The sequence below is a fragment of the Sarcophilus harrisii genome, chromosome 1 (genome assembly GCF_902635505.1).
Source record: "Sarcophilus harrisii chromosome 1, mSarHar1.11, whole genome shotgun sequence".
Taxonomy (NCBI): domain Eukaryota; kingdom Metazoa; phylum Chordata; class Mammalia; order Dasyuromorphia; family Dasyuridae; genus Sarcophilus; species Sarcophilus harrisii.
The window spans coordinates 135,149,241-135,166,469 of record NC_045426.1 but is presented as its reverse complement, the minus strand read 5'-3'; the positions used below and the strand labels follow the sequence as shown (position 1 = coordinate 135,166,469).

Genomic DNA, 17,229 nt, shown 5'->3' with positions numbered 1-17,229 from the left:
CTACTATGTTCCAGACTTTAGAGTAAGTAGTCATTCCCTTTATTTTTATTTATTTTTTTAATTAAAAAATTTTTTTTGGTCTGGTCTCCCTCTCTTGCCTAGGCTAAAAGTCCAGCAGCAGCCACACACACTGTTTGATCAGCACAGAAGTACAGACCTCTTTTGTTTCTGATCTAAGCTGGTTTACTCTTCCTTAAATAGCCTGGTAGTTCTTCTTTGAGGTTCACCGAATTCCTATCAGCTCTAGTTCAGATAGACAGTCAGCTTTAGCTCTAGTATACTCCGATACTTCCCTATCCTAATCTGCCAAGCTTAGCAGAAATTACCCATGTGTACCTTCACCCTCCTAACACCACTTGATCCCCACTCCCTACAATAGTGTCTTTTTCCAGAAGGTTCCAATGTTACTTTAATTTTTGAATATGAAAAATTCTAGTGAAATGGAGGAAAAAATAGGCCAAGAATTAAACAAAATATGTTTAGAATTCTAAATTTAGAATTTAGAATGTCCTTAGAACTAGAAGAAAGTATGGCAAGAATTTTTGGATCCATTTTCCTGGTATGCATTTGGAATAATAGGTAGTGTGCCTCAGAAAGATTTGCACAGAAAAATCAGCTTTTCTTTTGTATTTTTTAATCTCTAGAAGGATTAAGAGAAGGAGGAACACTAAATAAATGAGAGAGGAATCAAAATTTAGCTCCTGCTTCACCTACACTTGAGATAATTAGGTGGACAGGCTGCTGTACTGGAGTGAGGAAGTCCTGAGATCAGATCCCTCAATTTCCTCATCTGCAAACATGAAACCTAGGCTTTAGCTTTTATAAAACTACATGGCCACTGAGGCAGTTTTTCAGATGCTAGGGACAGAGTGTTCTTTTTGACTTATCTTGAGCTACTTTGATGAATTTTTTTTTCCACTAATATTTTCAAAAATAAATTATTTTATAGAAAAAGCATTTAAAATTTTCTAAGAACATTTTGATGCAAAATATATAGGTTCTTGCTGAGAAAAGTTTAAGGATATCACTTGATTTTGTAGTAGTTTGCAGAGTACTAGTAGTATTAGAAGTCTTTAAATACATAAAATAGTAATCTGAAATGGTAATTTAAACTTATGGAGTACTTCACAGTTTTGTTTTGTTTTGCTTTTTTAAGAAGCCCTGTTGCAAATAGTAGAATCCCTATTTAATAGATGAAGAAAGGGGCTTGGAGAGAATTGGACTGCAAATGCAGCTTCCGGCAGACAGGTTCATAGTCACATTTAATGAAAATGAAGTTCTTCTCTCCAAAGCCATTGGCACTGTCAAAATAAGATTTTTATCAGTGGAATTGACAGTGATAGACGTTTTGCTGTTGCATTCTAAGGGCCATTACACATTTCCATCTAATTTGTAGCTGAAACCTATATGTGTTGTGTCCCCCATTAGAATTCAAGCTTCTGGAAAGACTCTTACTTTTCTACTTTGTATTCCCAGCACATAGGATGATATGGTGCTTTTTGTTTGTATTATTGCTTTAAAAGTTTCTTTCATAGATTCATTCAGTCACAACTTTGAATTATTGAGAAAGGTATCACATTGTGCCTTTCTGTTTTGTTTTTCCTTAAAAACTTGTCCTTTTCAGTATTTGTGGATTAGGATAGCTAGTTTTAACAAAATACCTTCAAAGGAAACTGGTACATTGTTTTATTGTATTATGGTCTCTAATACTAGGTATTACTAGAAGAGATATGAATAGTATTTCTGGTTTACTGCCTTGAATACTGTAAAACCACTAAACTATAGGAGGAACTTTGTGTGGAGCCAAAAATAGAATTGCTGAAGATTTCCCCATAGTTTTTTGCAAAGCTGAGTCTAATGTTCTCTTGGATATGGTTGCCAGAATTGTGGCAGTTGTTAACTTTTGTGCTGATATGATAATAAGTAAATAAATGGGGAAAAGGGGGCATTTTATTAAGTGCTTACTACAGACCAAGCACTATGGATACAAATAGAAAAAACCCAAGGGCAGGGACACAGTTCACACTCTTAATTGGGGAGAACTAGACTTTCCTTGACAGCAGGAAGAACTTGGTCTTTACTAAGAGCAATAGTAAAATGACTTGCTTAAGCATCTTTAGATTAATTTCTGAATGCGATAGGAAAGCAAACTCATTTTGTTTACTAAAAGTTGTTAGTTCTAAATCTTGTTTTTTTATTTCATTTCAATTCCCATCTTATCCATCACCAAGAAAGTCTTTCCACCTAGCTATTTTAATGGCTGTATTTATGTATGGCCTTTAATAGTTTCAAAACAAAATTCCAAAAGATTGCAATAAATCACTAATTAACAAAGTTGTCAAAATTAACCCATAGAGAGGACATTTGTTCTTTACAAAAATAATACAATAGAATGCCTTTATGATTTTGGCATAAGGAATGTGATTAATTAATTTACATTAATCATGCAATATTGAGATTTTATTGTGCACTTTTTACTTAATATTTGGAAATTGGAAGGGGAATTAAATTTTCCTTTCTCTCTTTATATAATTTCTCAATTCTACTTTTAGGAATGTTATAGTTGGGTCATTGAACTCTGGAATTAGGTAACTAGATTTTTAAAATCTGCATAAGTGAAATATCAAAGGGCTATTATGATTAAAAGCAATGAAGGAATCAGACACTTAACACATCCTGGCTCTGTGATCCTGGGCAAGTTCTTGACCCCAATTGCCCCCAAAAAAGCAAAAAGCAAAAAATATATATAATAAAAAGACAAGATAGAAATTTAGAATTCGCATTCTCATTGGTCATTAAAATCTAGAACTGTGTTCTAAGCTAAATATGGAATTGACTGTCCTAATGTATTTTTGCTGATGTGAGGCCTCAGAACATGAATTTTAAAAAAATTTTCATTGAGGAGAATGTAACTTGTGTATTTAAAATATTTTAATACAGATGAGGAAATTTTAAGGTATTAAGCAATTAAGGAACTGAAATTTGGTAACAGAAACTAAGAATCATATAATGTTGCCATACAGAAAATACAACTATATGTACATATGTGTATTTGTGTATGTGTGTGTATATATATATATATATATATATATGTATATATATATTTTTTTTTTCTTTAACATGGGTAAATTTTGTCATTCTGTAAGACCTTTTATAAGTTCTAAGTGGGGTAGAACATATTCTTTGGAATTTGAGTAGAGTTCATTTATAAGGTCTTTATAACGTAAAAATTCCTGCTGGTTTTATGTATGTGTGTTTTGTGTATATACATATATATAATTATAGATTGTGTTTTCTTACTAATATGAATATGATTTCCTTTAGCCCTTCTGCACTTTAGAACTTCTCTAACTGAAAAAGGCACCAGTGCCTCATCCTCAGTAGAAGGGACTACATTACAGGGTTGTGCTATCATACCTAACTGAAAAAGAGGATTTCTTAAAAGACATGTCATTTCTAGCATCCCCTCTGGTGCTCTTAATTAGTTTGAACCTAGTGGGTTTTGAATATACTATTGTATTGAGTATTAGGTATTTGAACTTTATCACAGGAATAAAGTTCAATAAAAGTTTTTTTCTCTTGAATTTGCTTCATTAAGTAAACATTGGGGAAGACTGTTTTATTCCAAACATTTGGACATTTATCTGCTTAGTAATATAGCCAGTTCTTTGTGTTGAAATATATCAGTTTCTTAAATGCATTTATTCTGGAATAATTTTGTTTTCATTTTTAAAGTATTTTTAAAAATTAATTTACATATATGGTTTATTTCATGTAAAAATTATTGTATTCCTATTTTCTATTAAAAGGCCACAACTGTACCACATTTCTCTTACATGGGAGCAAGGCTGTGTAATTATTTGTCTCATCATCTAACCATTAGTCCACAAAGTGGAAATTTCCGGCAGTTACTACTTAAAAGGTAATGGAAAATATATGTAATTCATAAAGTTCTTCCATACCTCCTTCATTTTCATCTTGAGTTTTTAAATTACAGACATTTAAATCAGCCTTGGTATTATATCCTTTTTTATTTCCTAGCTACCTATTATAATGTTAACTTGTGATTCTTTATTCTTACCCTCTTGAATGTATCCAACTATGCTGCATGTTTTTCACTTTCTAAGGTGTATATAAAATCAGATGAAGATGGAATTCTTGAGCAGGACAAAAGCACAGACAGCCTAGTCTATATGAACACTGTGTTGGGGGTTAGTTATCCTGCCTCAATATCCTAATCTGTATGGGTTAGGTTACTACTTATCTCTTCTAAAAGAAAAATAAAGTTAATTTTTTAAAAGATAAACTTTTTTATTTAACATTTTCCCCAAAGTTCAAAAGCAAACATAATTTAACACTAATGTATTTAAAATTACTGACAGCATATTTATTACAAACAAATTTTTATTGACCTTGAGATGCTACCCAGTATATATAGAAGTCTGTAGGGGCAAGGAAAGAGAGCTATTTACACTGCAACTTTGAGATGGTTATCGATTGAAAGTATCTTTTGAAAGTAGGCCAATGGGTTGAAAATAGAAGGTTGTTTGGATTTTTGCTTTGAAATTTTTACTTTGCGGATGTAATAAAGGTTAATGAATTAAAAATCCTTCACTATTAAATGGAACAGAATTCTCCTTTACTCACAGTAAAACAAACTTATATAAGTAAGAACTTTTTAAAAGGATTGGGCTTTTTCATTTATGCACATAGGACTTTCCTCCACTAAAATCCTCACTGTGGGATGGAAAAGGCTGGAGAAATCATGAGGGAAAAACATAAGCTTTGATAAATCTCCCAAGGTTTTGAATACATATTTGGAAGTGGACTAAATGTTTGTCAGGTGGGATCAGCTCAATTAAAATTAAAGAAGCTTAACCCCAAATTGATGGAAGGACTGAATTTTTTGACCACAGCAAATCTTGAAGTTTTGTCTACTAAATTGTTGAGAGGTTGCCCTGGAGGAAGTATCCACACAAGTGAAATCGAGGATCTTTGCAGTATTGAGGAAATTGTATAGGATGGGGAAGAGTTAGGGAAGATTTATGGTAAATCAATATATTCGACCTATGGGTTTTTTAAACTTGAATAAACTTTGAGGTTGCCAGTGATCATGAGTGAGATTGACAGTCAAAGGAATCAATGTCCCAGTTTTCCCGCATCCCCTCCAACAATCATCATTATTTTTTCCTGTCATCAGGAAGGCACAAAGAAAGATTAGTTAATTAGTAGGTGAGTCTTTCAGAGTCTGTGTCTTGGGGTGAGAAATTCCTTAATTCCTTTCCTCAACAATACATTGAATTTTTTCCCCCCATGTAGTAATACTTATTTGATGTTTAGGAGGTGTAGTCTGAAGTCCCAATAGAACAACATTCTCACTGGTTTCCCTTTGTCACATCTTTTATCCATCCTACTTTCTAGTCAGTTGCCAAATTATTATTCCTAAAACATATCCTACTTTTTCCATCCCTCCCTCCCTCTTCCCCCCATACATGCTTGTAGTGTAAAATATAAAATCCTTAGCCTGCCTTTCACTATTTGGCTGCCATATATCCTTATGCCTTTCTGATCCCAACAAATTGGCCTTTTAGCTACTTCCCTTTTTTGGCATTAGATTTCCTGCATCTCTGCTTTTCTACAAGTGGTCCTCTGTGCCTAAAATGCACTCCCTCCTCATATCTGTGGTTACAGTTCCATTAAGCACAGCTTAAATATCTCCTACATGACATCTTTACCTATCCTGTGTACTTAAATATCACTTTGTTTTTCCCTCCTTTCTCTTTCTTAAAGCAGTTTAAGAATAGTGACTGTTTCTATCTGTATTCCTAGTACTTAGTTTAGTACCTTTTTGCATATTAGAAGTTACTTTATTGAATTGTTTAAATAGGTGCCCATCTTTGTTGAATTGATGTTTATTATTTTTATATATTTGGATGTGTATGCACACACATTATTTTTAAAGACATTTTCTAATTTTTTTATAGTTGATTTTGTGAGAATATAAACTCAGAAGAAATGTTTATGAAAACATTTTAAAATCCTGAGAGTTTTTATCTTTGTGTGTGTTAGATGTCGAACTGAGTATGAAAACAAAGATCAGGCTGCAAAAGGAGATGAAGCTACCAGAAAACGATTTCATTCCTTTGTACTTTTCTTGGGTGAACTTTACCTTAATTTGGAGGTAAGAAAGCATAATTCTTATTGATGTCTTGAAAACATTTACATTGTTGAGTAGTTTTTATATTCGTCATTTTGTTTAAAAAAAATAATTATATAACTGTGTGGACATGTATACATATATTGTATTTAACTTATACTTTAACATATTTAACATGTATTGGTCATCCTGCCATCTGGGGGAGAAGGTGGGGGGGGAGGGGAAAAATTGGAACAAAAGGTTTTGCAATTGTCAATGCTGAAAAATTACCCATGCATATATCTTGTAAATAAAAAGCTATAATAAAAAATAAATAAATAAAAGATAATTTGAGGATCAGCTTTTTGGAAAAGAATTTGGAACAACAGGGACAATTACTTTTCCATTATTTTTAAGTAAAAAGTAATTGTAAAAGTAATTTGTGTGTATTATGATTGTTAAGTAAAGCAGATCATTATTTGTTAAAGTTGTCTTGAAAAATTAATGATTCATTGATTAAAATTGCAGTAAGTTGGAAAATATTTGGGATATTTATTCTTAAAAGTATTATATTACAAAGTTAAAGGTATTCTAATATTTCATTATGGCACATAGGAACCAAAATTGAAATGAAAATAATTTTGCTTAGACTTATTTCACTGTTTCTCATACACTGTTTTTGGATCAATAGCTATTACATCATGATAACATCTGTTTTGAATTAGGCAATTTCTGCTATTAACAAATATTATATGCTTTTTGATTGTCATTTGAAGCTTTTCACAATCAAACTCCTATCTACCTCTCTATTTTATGTCAGTGATTTAAATTGTAGATTCCTCAAGGACTTCGGGTAATTTATTTAACTACCCTGGTCCTCAGTTATTTCCTCATGTTTAAAATGAAGGAATAGGGCTAAATAACTTCAAAGGTCTCTTCTAGTTCCTTGTAGTAAATCTTATTATTCTATGAAATGAAATTGGTTATCTCCAATATTTTTACTTGATATAGGACCTGCATTTGACATGACAAATACAATAGCTCAATTAGATGGTTCTTATAAATTTTTCCTCTCAGTACATATTTGTAGAGAAGGGAATATGAAATAAATTAGAAGTCATTCCCTTAAGATTCAGTCTCAGCTTTACTTGTGAAAGTTTCTCTGAATCACCCTAGACCATAAATAATCTTTCTTCTGAAATAGCACTAACCACTGTTATTTATTCTATATTGTATTCTATACATGGTCACATATATTTGCTTTCTCATTTAATTTATTAATTATGTGAAGGAAAGGTTTCTGCCTTTTTTTTTTTTTTAAACATTTCATTACAGTACCATATACCAGTTAAGTGTTCAGGAAATGTACATTGTTTTATTCCTCTGGCATAATCTGTGGCTCATATCCATACTAAATGCTTTTAATTCCTAATATTGGAGACTAATATGAAGGATACAAATGTTTGAAAACACTATTAAACTTTGTAATATAAAGGAGATAATAAAGAAGAAAAAAGGGTGTAGAAGAAATAGATTCAGTAGTATTAGACCTTTGAATTACATTATAAGGTGACAGTATTGTTGAAGTGTAAAATGGATAATTTTGATTACATTAAATTAACATTTTCTTGAATAAATAAAACCTATGCAGCCAAAAATAGAAGAAATGCAGAAAATTGGAAAAAAGGAGGTTTTTTTTTAGGAGGTGATTAGATTGTGGAATGTTATGGTGGGTTAGCAAAAAATTATTTAGTAGATTTAGAAAAACGTGGAAAGACTTGGACTTATGAAGGATGATGCTATCTACTTTCAGAGAGAGAGGATGAATAGAAATAAGCATAGGAGGATCTTACGTATGTGGATATGTGTTTATATGTGCATATTTACAGATATCTATTTTTGTGTATGAATATATATATGAAAATATATATATATATATATATCTGCACTTAAATCATAGGAGGGCAAAGGAAAAAAAATAAAGTAAAAAGTACACAGCAGAGAATAAAAGAATATCTACAAAGGAAGCAAAGAAAAGCTGGCAGCTTTGAAAACTGTAATTATTTATTACGTAGGCCTTTTTAAAGTAGAAATTTTTTTTTTTATATTTGATCCTCTTTTGTGTTGTGCTATATACCTGGCAGTATATATATATATATATATATTTTTTTTTTTTTTCCTTCTTCATTTTTTATCTAAGTTCAAAATAAGCACACCCAAAAACCCATTTTTTTTCCAATAATTTTTTTTTTAAATCAGAACTATGATTTCTTTAATATAGGGAACTCTAGGTGAGGAAACTTAAATCAATTGGCACAAAATAGCACCTTCTCAGTAAATTTTTAAGAGTTACTTGAGAGATTAGTGAACTTGACTTAAACTCAGACTTTCCACAGTCAATCAATAATCATTAAGTGCTTACTGTGTGCTAGGTACTGGAAATGCAAGAAGTCAGGTGCTAGTGCTCTACACAATATGCTGTTCAGCCTCTTATTAATATTTGAGTACACCTGTGTGTATATAGGTTTGAATTAATGGCTAGCTTAATTTAGTACAGGGAATTTTGGTCAGCTTTTAATTACTTGGATTATCTGGGCAATTTGACTTTTTTTGTCTTGGCATTTTTCTCATTTTCTACCAGTGCACAAGAAAGGGAAATGATAATAATTTACTTATATATAATGCTTAACAGTTTGCATGGTATATTTCATTTGCTTTTCAAAACAACCTGATGATGTAAGTACTGCAGAGACAAAGAGATTGGGAGTTACTTGGTACATTGTCATACTTTTATAATAAAGTGGTTCTGACTCTAAATTTATTGCTTTTTCCCATTGTATCCCACCTGTTTGGATGAAAGAGTGTTAAGATAAACTCAGTTATGTTTGTTTCCTTTCTGGAGCTCTGAAAAAGAATTTGGTAGAAGAAATAGTTACTATAGATAATAAAAATGACATTTCTGTGAAGTAAATTGGCCTTTATTTCTATTATCTGTTGCCTTTTAAAAGACCTCATTGCAATTTTGCCCTTTTCACACTTGAATTTCAGGTCACAAATTGGTGAGGTATTGTAATTGGCTATATTCATAAGTAGGAAAGTAATTTCAGACGAACTATTAGAGAAAATCCATTAGATTGGCTATCTTCTTACAAAGGCAACACCTTAAGCCCATGTCCAGAATCCATTAATTATATTTCTAACAAACTTAGTAACCCTGACACCAAATAGTGGTAGTTAATAACTTTTTTAACTTATGTGAACTGATGCTTAGTGAAGTGAGCAGAATCAGGAAAGCATTGCAATGTGGATTGAAGCACACTATTTTCACTTTTTTTATCCTGTTTTTTTTTTTTTTTTTTTTTTTTTCAGGCTTTTTCCCTTTTCTGATTTTCTCTCCCAATGTGACTAATATGGAAGTACATAAACAATAAATGTACATATGTAACCTAAAAAAATTTTTAATAGAAAAAATATTTTGTTTTAAGTTAGGAGATTGTGACTGGGGGATGGGGGGAATCCCAGAGTTAAAACAGTGTAGCCCAGGCACATTTTAATATCCATTAAAAGGAAGCCTTGTTAAAAGATATTTTGACTGTTAGAGATTACTGTAGAATATTTCTTTGATATCAGATAAATGTAATGTTACTTAGATTCTTATATAAATCTTTAATCTTATTAATGTAGATGTTCCTCCAAGAATATAGATGACTATCTAACTGTGCTTACTTATTCTATGTGACTTTTGTCAGAGTCTCCTAAGTTGGTCACAGGGAATCCTCAGTTTTGCCTAGTATCATGAGGATAATATTAGTGTATGAACTGTTTGTTGCTTCTCTACATTTTATCCTTAGTGTTCTCTTCATGTGACAAGCCCATTTGTTTTTTCCTAGCATTCATTTCCCTTACTCCAATTACTCAAAAATTTTCTTTTTTTAAAATAAAATTTTATTGATCTCTTGTTTTTTCACCACTAGAATTTTAGTATTCCTTTTTCTCTCCCATAAAGCTATCCCAAAGCAAAAAATATTTTTAATATTATAATAATTATATTTTTAAAGGGAGGAAAAAAGAGAAGGGGGAATCAAAAAAAATGCTTTTTTTGTTCTTATGCATTCTTTTTTTTAATATTTTTCCTGTTATAGTTGATGGTCACATAATCTTGCTGTTACTGCACACAATGTTTTCCTGGTTTTGTTCACTAAACATCAGTTCACATAAGTTGAAAGGAAGTTATTAACTACCACTATTTGCTGTCAGAATCACCAAGCTTTTTAGAAGTATAATTAAACATTGTGGGGTTTTGTTGTTGATGATTTTTTAGTTTTTGAGTTCCAAATTCTATTCCTCTTCCCCCCATCCCCCACAGTGAACAATGTATTCTAGGTTACACAGGTATAGTCATGTAAAACATTTCCGTATTAGTCATTTTATGAAAGAAAATGTGAATTTTAAAAAGAAAGTGAAAAATAGTATGTGTTGGTCTATATTCAGATGCTATCAGTTATTTCTCTGGAGGTAGATGCCATTTTTCATTATGAGCCCTTTGATATTTTCTTTGGATTGTTGTGAATCAGTACATTTTTTTTTTTTTAAAGTCGGAAAATATATACAATACACCATAATCATGTAAGGGTATCTTCTCATCTCTGCTGAGGCAGTTAGGTGCTACAGTGAATGAAAAGTGCTGGGCCTTAAGTCATTAAGATTTGAGTTCAAATTCTGCCTCAGAAACTTACTTGAGCCAGTGACTAAATTTCTGGCTCAACTTACTCAACTGTAAAACAGCGGGGATAAATTAATAACACCTACCTTCCAGGATTGTTTTGATTGAGGAGCAAATGAGATAATATTTGTAAAGTCCTTAGCACAATATCTTGACATATATAGTAGGTTACTTACATGTAAATGCTCTTTTCTCCTCCCCTCTCCCCTGTTGTAATAATTTTCCACTTTTCTAGGTTGAACCTTTATTTCTGATAACAACAATTCTCTCTCTCCCCACCCACTCCTCCTTCCTAAGGAACATGACTTATTATCTCCTGGTTCTTCATTAATTCTCTTCTTCCCCTCTTCCCCCTCCCCCCACCAGAGTTTTAAACTTCTTTTTAGTGATCTTTTTTATCCCATTCTTGTTGTTATAGTCTTAAACTGAAAGACACTTTCTCAGAATCTCATGATTCTGTTTATTTTCCTCAGCATTAGTTTATACAAATCTAATCCAGGTTTCTTTAAATTCTTCACTCAATTATATATGTATATGTATTATACATTATATGTCATATATATCATGTAGCAATTATAGTGTCTATGCAAATTAATCTTGTTATTCAGTAGTCAGTCACATGTTTTTAAAATATGCGAAGTCACTATATATACTTGTCTTGCACATTCCCACTTAGAATATAAAAGCATGAAATACTGAGATGGCAATGCATCAAGTACTTAGAGAGTACATGGTCTAGTGAATCAATTGCCAAAAAACTAGTTCAAGGAGCACTTATAAATAAGCCCACTTTATCTGAAGCTACTATGTAAATGAATACTGGTTGATTCCCTTGTTTCTTGAGTTTGGTACAAAGAATTCCATGCATGCTGTATTCGTTCATCTAATTTTTATTTTGTATTTGTGTGTGTGTGTGTGTGTGTGTGTGTGTGTGTGTGTGTTGCCATTCAGCAGACATTTGTATTAAAATAGAAGTCGCCAAGTAATGCTTGCATATTACTTCAGCTCTTTAGATCTGATTCCTTATATATAAAATATTCTTTAGGGCCCTTTCCTGGACTGATATCCATTATATCTGAGTAGAAATAATAAATAAGAGTTGTGCTACTAAATTTAATTATAATTTCTAAAATCTGGCTTTCTTTTACCTTACCCATCTCATCCCAAACTTATGTTCCAGTCAAACGAGGCTATTCGTTTTCCCTTGATGTCCCATCTCCCAACTCTCTAAATTCACACAACTCTTTCCCATATTTATAATGCATTGTCTCTTCATTTCTATCTTTTATATAGAAAGGGTTGGTCACCTCTGAAGCTGTTACTGATCTCTAAATATGTGGACTATTCTTTCTCTCCTCAATTTCTGTTGCATTATGCTTTTTGTGTTATATTTGCTAATAGAATGTAAAGTGTTTAATTTGAATCATTGCATTCTTGCACACAATAGGTGCTTAAATGTTTTTTGAATTCATAATTTTAATCTATAGTACCTATTTCTCAAGAGTTCATCAAATCACAGGACTATTCTACTCTTTGTATGGGAATACATTTTATCTCGATATGGTCATTGGGCTGAATCTAATAAAAGATGAAATTCAGTAGGGATAAATATGAAATTTTGCATTTCAGTACAAAAAATTAAATTCAAGTAAAACTGAAGGCATACATAAATATATGAAAAAGTTCTTTAAAGTTTCACTTCTGAAAAAGATTTTGGTGTTTTATTATATTGCAGGCTTAATATGTTATTGGGATAATATGGCAATCAACAAAGCTAATGTGATTTTGTTCTATGTTAAAAGAAGTTGAGAAGTTCGCAATACTAATCCAGAAATCCACTGTACTGTGCTCTCTTCACACTTTATTTGGAGTTTTGCATTCATTTTTGCATGTCATTATTTATGAAAGATAACGATAGGAAGGAGAATATGTAGGACCTGAGTCCAACTCGCCTTTTTCTATCCTTAGAGTTGCTTTGGGTTTTCCCTACACATGGTAATTATCAATTTTAGGTTCCAATGTTATGACAATAACCCCAAATAACTTAATTAAATTTTATAAGAGATATCCAAATAGTCTTGAAATGCAAATTTAACATAATTTATTTAAAAAATGGAGAAATATCATGTAATTTACAGTCAGATTTCTAATTTTAACACATCAGTTGGAAAAGTTATTTTAAAATCAACCAGTGCTTCTTCAGTTTGAGAGATTTCCTAAATTCTAATGGGATGTTCCAAATTCAGGTACTTTTTGATTGTTTCCCAATTGGGTTTAGTACCTGGTTTTGTTTGTTTTTAAACTTCTAGATTGCAGGCCTTTTCTTTTTTGAGATTTTTATTAGCATAGCCCTATAAACCTGATTCTTGTTAATGTCAGTACATGCTTATTGTCTTTTTTACCTTATCAATTGTTTTTATAATCAACCTTTCTTGTCCCTTGTTTTTCAAATCCTTTTTAATAACTTTCTATTAAGTTTTATAGACTCTACTTTTAAGTATATTTCTTTGTTAAAAACAAACTTTAAGATTCAGCATATAGGTAATATCTAAATTTTAGGCAAAACTTCACAAAACATCCTATGTCAAACAGGGCTGATAGAATTTTAAAATTTGACTCATACAATTTTACAAATTGCATAATATACAATTTAGAAAGAAACTTAGTATCTTAAATATATTCCATCTATTTAGAGGAGGTACAAAAATGTGACCTCTTTAGGTAAGTTACCAGAGAACTTTTTTTTAATACCCATTTTTTGGGGGGAATAACTTAAATCAGATATAGATTTAAAATTTTAGTAATAATACTTAAATATTAATGCACACATTTCTAAAATCAGTGTATCAATTGAAAGTAATTCTAATCATATGCAATATAAATTTAAATATCCAGAAATTTAGTTTATATTTTTGAGATTAAAAAACCCTCTTCCTCAAAACTCCAGACTCTCTTAGACTCCTCAAAATCTTTGAAATGGCATGTAAATACTGTAAATGCTTTCTTCTCCTCCCCTCTCCCCTATTGTAATAATTTTCCACTTTTCTAGGTTGAACCTTTATTTCTGATAACAACAATTCTCTCTCTCCTCACCCACTCCTCCTTCCTAAGGAACATGACTTATTATCTCCTGGTTCTTCATTAATTCTCTTCTTCCCCTCTTCCCCCTCCCCCCACCAGAGTTTTAAACTTCTTTGATAGGGTATCTTGAGTATTTGAGACTTGAGATGGAGACAGGTCCCTGGGAACAAAATGGCAGTGCCTATACAATCTCTTCCCCAAACCCATGTGCCTCATGGGTTGGTTTGTTTGTTTGTTTTACTGCTCATATAGGAAAAGAAGGAAGATTTTTAAGGTGTAAAGTGGGATTTTTCTAGATTTCCCCAAGCTTTGTGGTTGAGTCTATCTAGAGAGAGAATGGTAAGTATAAAAGACCACACCCTTCTACAGAATTCTAAAATCCAGATTTTAGGACTCTGGAGAATGGAGACACAAAGGGTCCTCATTAGAGAGAAACTGACTCTAGTTGGTGTTGGGGGACCTACTGTTTTTCAGAGAGATTGGATTTGGACATATCATCTTACTAGCAATGACTTTGGCCATTCCCCATATCTTCAAGGGAGGAAAAACTTAGAGGCTCTTTTTAATCTCTTGAAAGCTTAAATTTTAAGAAAAATTTTAAATCCTAAATGGCTAGGTCTTTTTCTTTAATTCAGCAGACCTATAGAAGCTTAGAAGAAACACACACATCCCTACATCCTTTTAAAATTCCTTTTCTTTCTGTCTTTTAGAGGAATGTTTCCTGGAGAAGGATCTCTTATCTCTTCTGGGAACCCACTTCTTTACTCCTTCCCTAAGAGTTTCTTGTAAATATATTTAATACTTGTCTCCCTTTAAGGTTCTTGTAAATATTCCCTGTGCAAGTTCCTTTCTGTACTCCTGTGATCCCTGATCATTCTCATATTTACTGAACCATAGATTTCCTGACAACCTCCCTTTTAGAACTGTTTGGAGGAAGTCTACAGGGGCTCCCATGTTACCCCTTTATTTCCCTGATACCTTTAATTTCTCTAACTTACATATTTGTCTGAGTCTTCAGACCCCTGTAAGATACCCTATCAAAGACAATATCTTAGCAAGAACTTTACTGATTTCACTGATAAATGCAGGAAAGAATTATTTAACATTCTTGTAAGAATGAGTATCTAAGTCAATAGGTACAGATGAAGAATATCCAGAGAAGGATAGCCAGAATGGTGAAGAATCTTTGAGGCCATATAATGAGAATTAGTTGGAGAAACGAGGCACATTTAGCCTGGGTGTTGAGGAGAAAGATTCCTCAACAAGATTAGAGTCTCTCTGGTCAATGTTGTGGATTTGGTGAAGGAATTTGCACACTTAGTTTGTCTCCAAATTATGGGGCAAAGATATGTTATACTGCTTGACAAAAAATTCATTTCCAATGGAATTTTAGCAGTCAGAATCAAGGAGATAATTGTGACGCCAATTCAGTTGGGCTAAAGTTCCAAGGGAATTTAGTAAAGAGCTAGAAACGAGAAGACATTAGTTCCAAAGCGGTTTTACAAGTCAGAATAGTATAGACATTGCAAAGGGAAAAAAAAGATAAATAGCCCCTACTCAAGGAGCTTCTGTTGGCATATTAGCTGAGGCAACATAGATATATAAGTACATACAGAATCGGTACAAAATAAAAGGAAGACACTAGTAGTTACTCACTAAGGAAAGGCTTCATATAGAAGGGGATGCTGTAGTTGTATTTTGAAGCAACAGAAGGATTTGGTGAGGCAGAGGTGGAAAAAAGAATGTATTTTAGGCATATAGGAAAAGCAGTTCAATGGCTTAGAAAAGGGAAATAGAATGCTGTATATGAGGGACAAAGAAAGCCAGTTTAGATTGTGGAGCAAGAGGAGTGCTATATAAAGCTGCCGAAGATATGAAGATAGATAGATAGATAGATATTAGGACTAGGTTTGAAGAGCTTAAAAAAGTAAACAATTAGGGAGCCATTGGAATATTATCGAGTAAGGGAGTGATATGGCCAGATTTGCATTTGAGAAAAAGCACCTTGGCAGCTATGCAAGCAGAGAGACTAATTAGAAGGTTTTTGCAAAAGTCTAGGCGACAGGTGATATATGAGGGCTTGAAGTTAGATCGTAGCTGTAATGAGTGGACAGAAGAAGTTTTACAAGTAGAAATTTTAAGAATTGAAAATTGATTGTCTAGGGTTAGAGAGGGTAGTGTAATAGCAGATGGTTACAAACCTTAAAAGTAGATCTTTAAAGTGTATTCTTCCAACTCTAGGTAGACTAGGGAGACTGACATCTAATTTTAACAGTTCTAAAATACATTTAAAAGGAGGGTTTGTATGCATTTCAAGAAGGAATTTGCAGTTGCTTAGAATTGGCAAAACTTCATCAAAAACAAGTCATGTCAGGATGATCTTATTTCCTTATCTAATTAACATTTTGGTGGGATGGTCTACCTCAATTTTTTGACACACCTTCTATGGCGAAGGTAGAGATAGATGAACTGGGTGATAGTTTACTTAAATTGATTGTCTATTAATTCTATTTCAGAAGTGATGATTAATGAATTAATATCTTCTTGGAGGGTGCTCTGTAATGGAATATCATGGGGTTCTTATCCTCATTCCATTCTGGTCAATATTTTTATCATTGATTTAGATAAAGACGTGTATAACATGTTTATTCAATTTTCAGATGACATGAAGATAGAATAGAGTTGGTATATTAGATGAAAGAAACAGGCTCCAAAAAGACAAGAGATTCTCAGTAAACTAGAATAATGGACCAAATTTAATAATGAGGTTTAGTTAGGATAAATACAGTCTTAGTATTAGGTATAGAAAACAAATAGTACAAATATTAGAATGAGAATAGACATGGCTAAATGTATAGTTAATATGGGGGTGAGGAGGGAATTTAATAAACCATAAGCTGTCATTTATGTAGCATGCAGCACATATTTTATACGTGTGGTGTGTGTGTGTGTGTGTTTATAATCTTTCAGGATGTGAGAAATAGAAGGCAGTGAGAGTGAGCACAGGTGTGTGTTCAGTGTAATATGTAAGGTTTCCCTCTGTTCTGTGGCATTAATTTATGGAAGGAGTGGTTAATTTATTGTGCTATTTCAGATAAGTGTCCTGTCTGGGCACGTGGTAGATACTTAATACCTATTGAATGATGAATGTAGATGTGAACTGTAAGCTATTGAGAATGCATTGTTTGATGTTGGTAAAAGCATTTGATGAGAATCAATGTTTTCTAGGGAGCAACTGCTAATCTTTCGGGAGGGATTTATTTGGCAATACCTGTAATATTTGGCCCTG

General features: G+C 32.3%; 1 protein-coding gene across 5 annotated transcripts in view; it reads left to right on the top strand.

Moving 5' to 3' along the window:
- PAIP1 (poly(A) binding protein interacting protein 1) overlaps nt 1-17,229 on the top strand; it is a 41,846-nt gene that overhangs the window by 9,155 nt on the left and 15,462 nt on the right. For all 5 annotated transcript variants that reach the window (XM_031964785.1, XM_031964777.1, XM_031964770.1 and 2 more), the window contains exons 4-5: nt 3,810-3,922; nt 6,070-6,181. In XM_031964785.1, the coding sequence (XP_031820645.1) occupies nt 3,810-3,922; nt 6,070-6,181 (225 nt within the window). The remainder of the gene's footprint in view (nt 1-3,809; nt 3,923-6,069; nt 6,182-17,229) is intronic.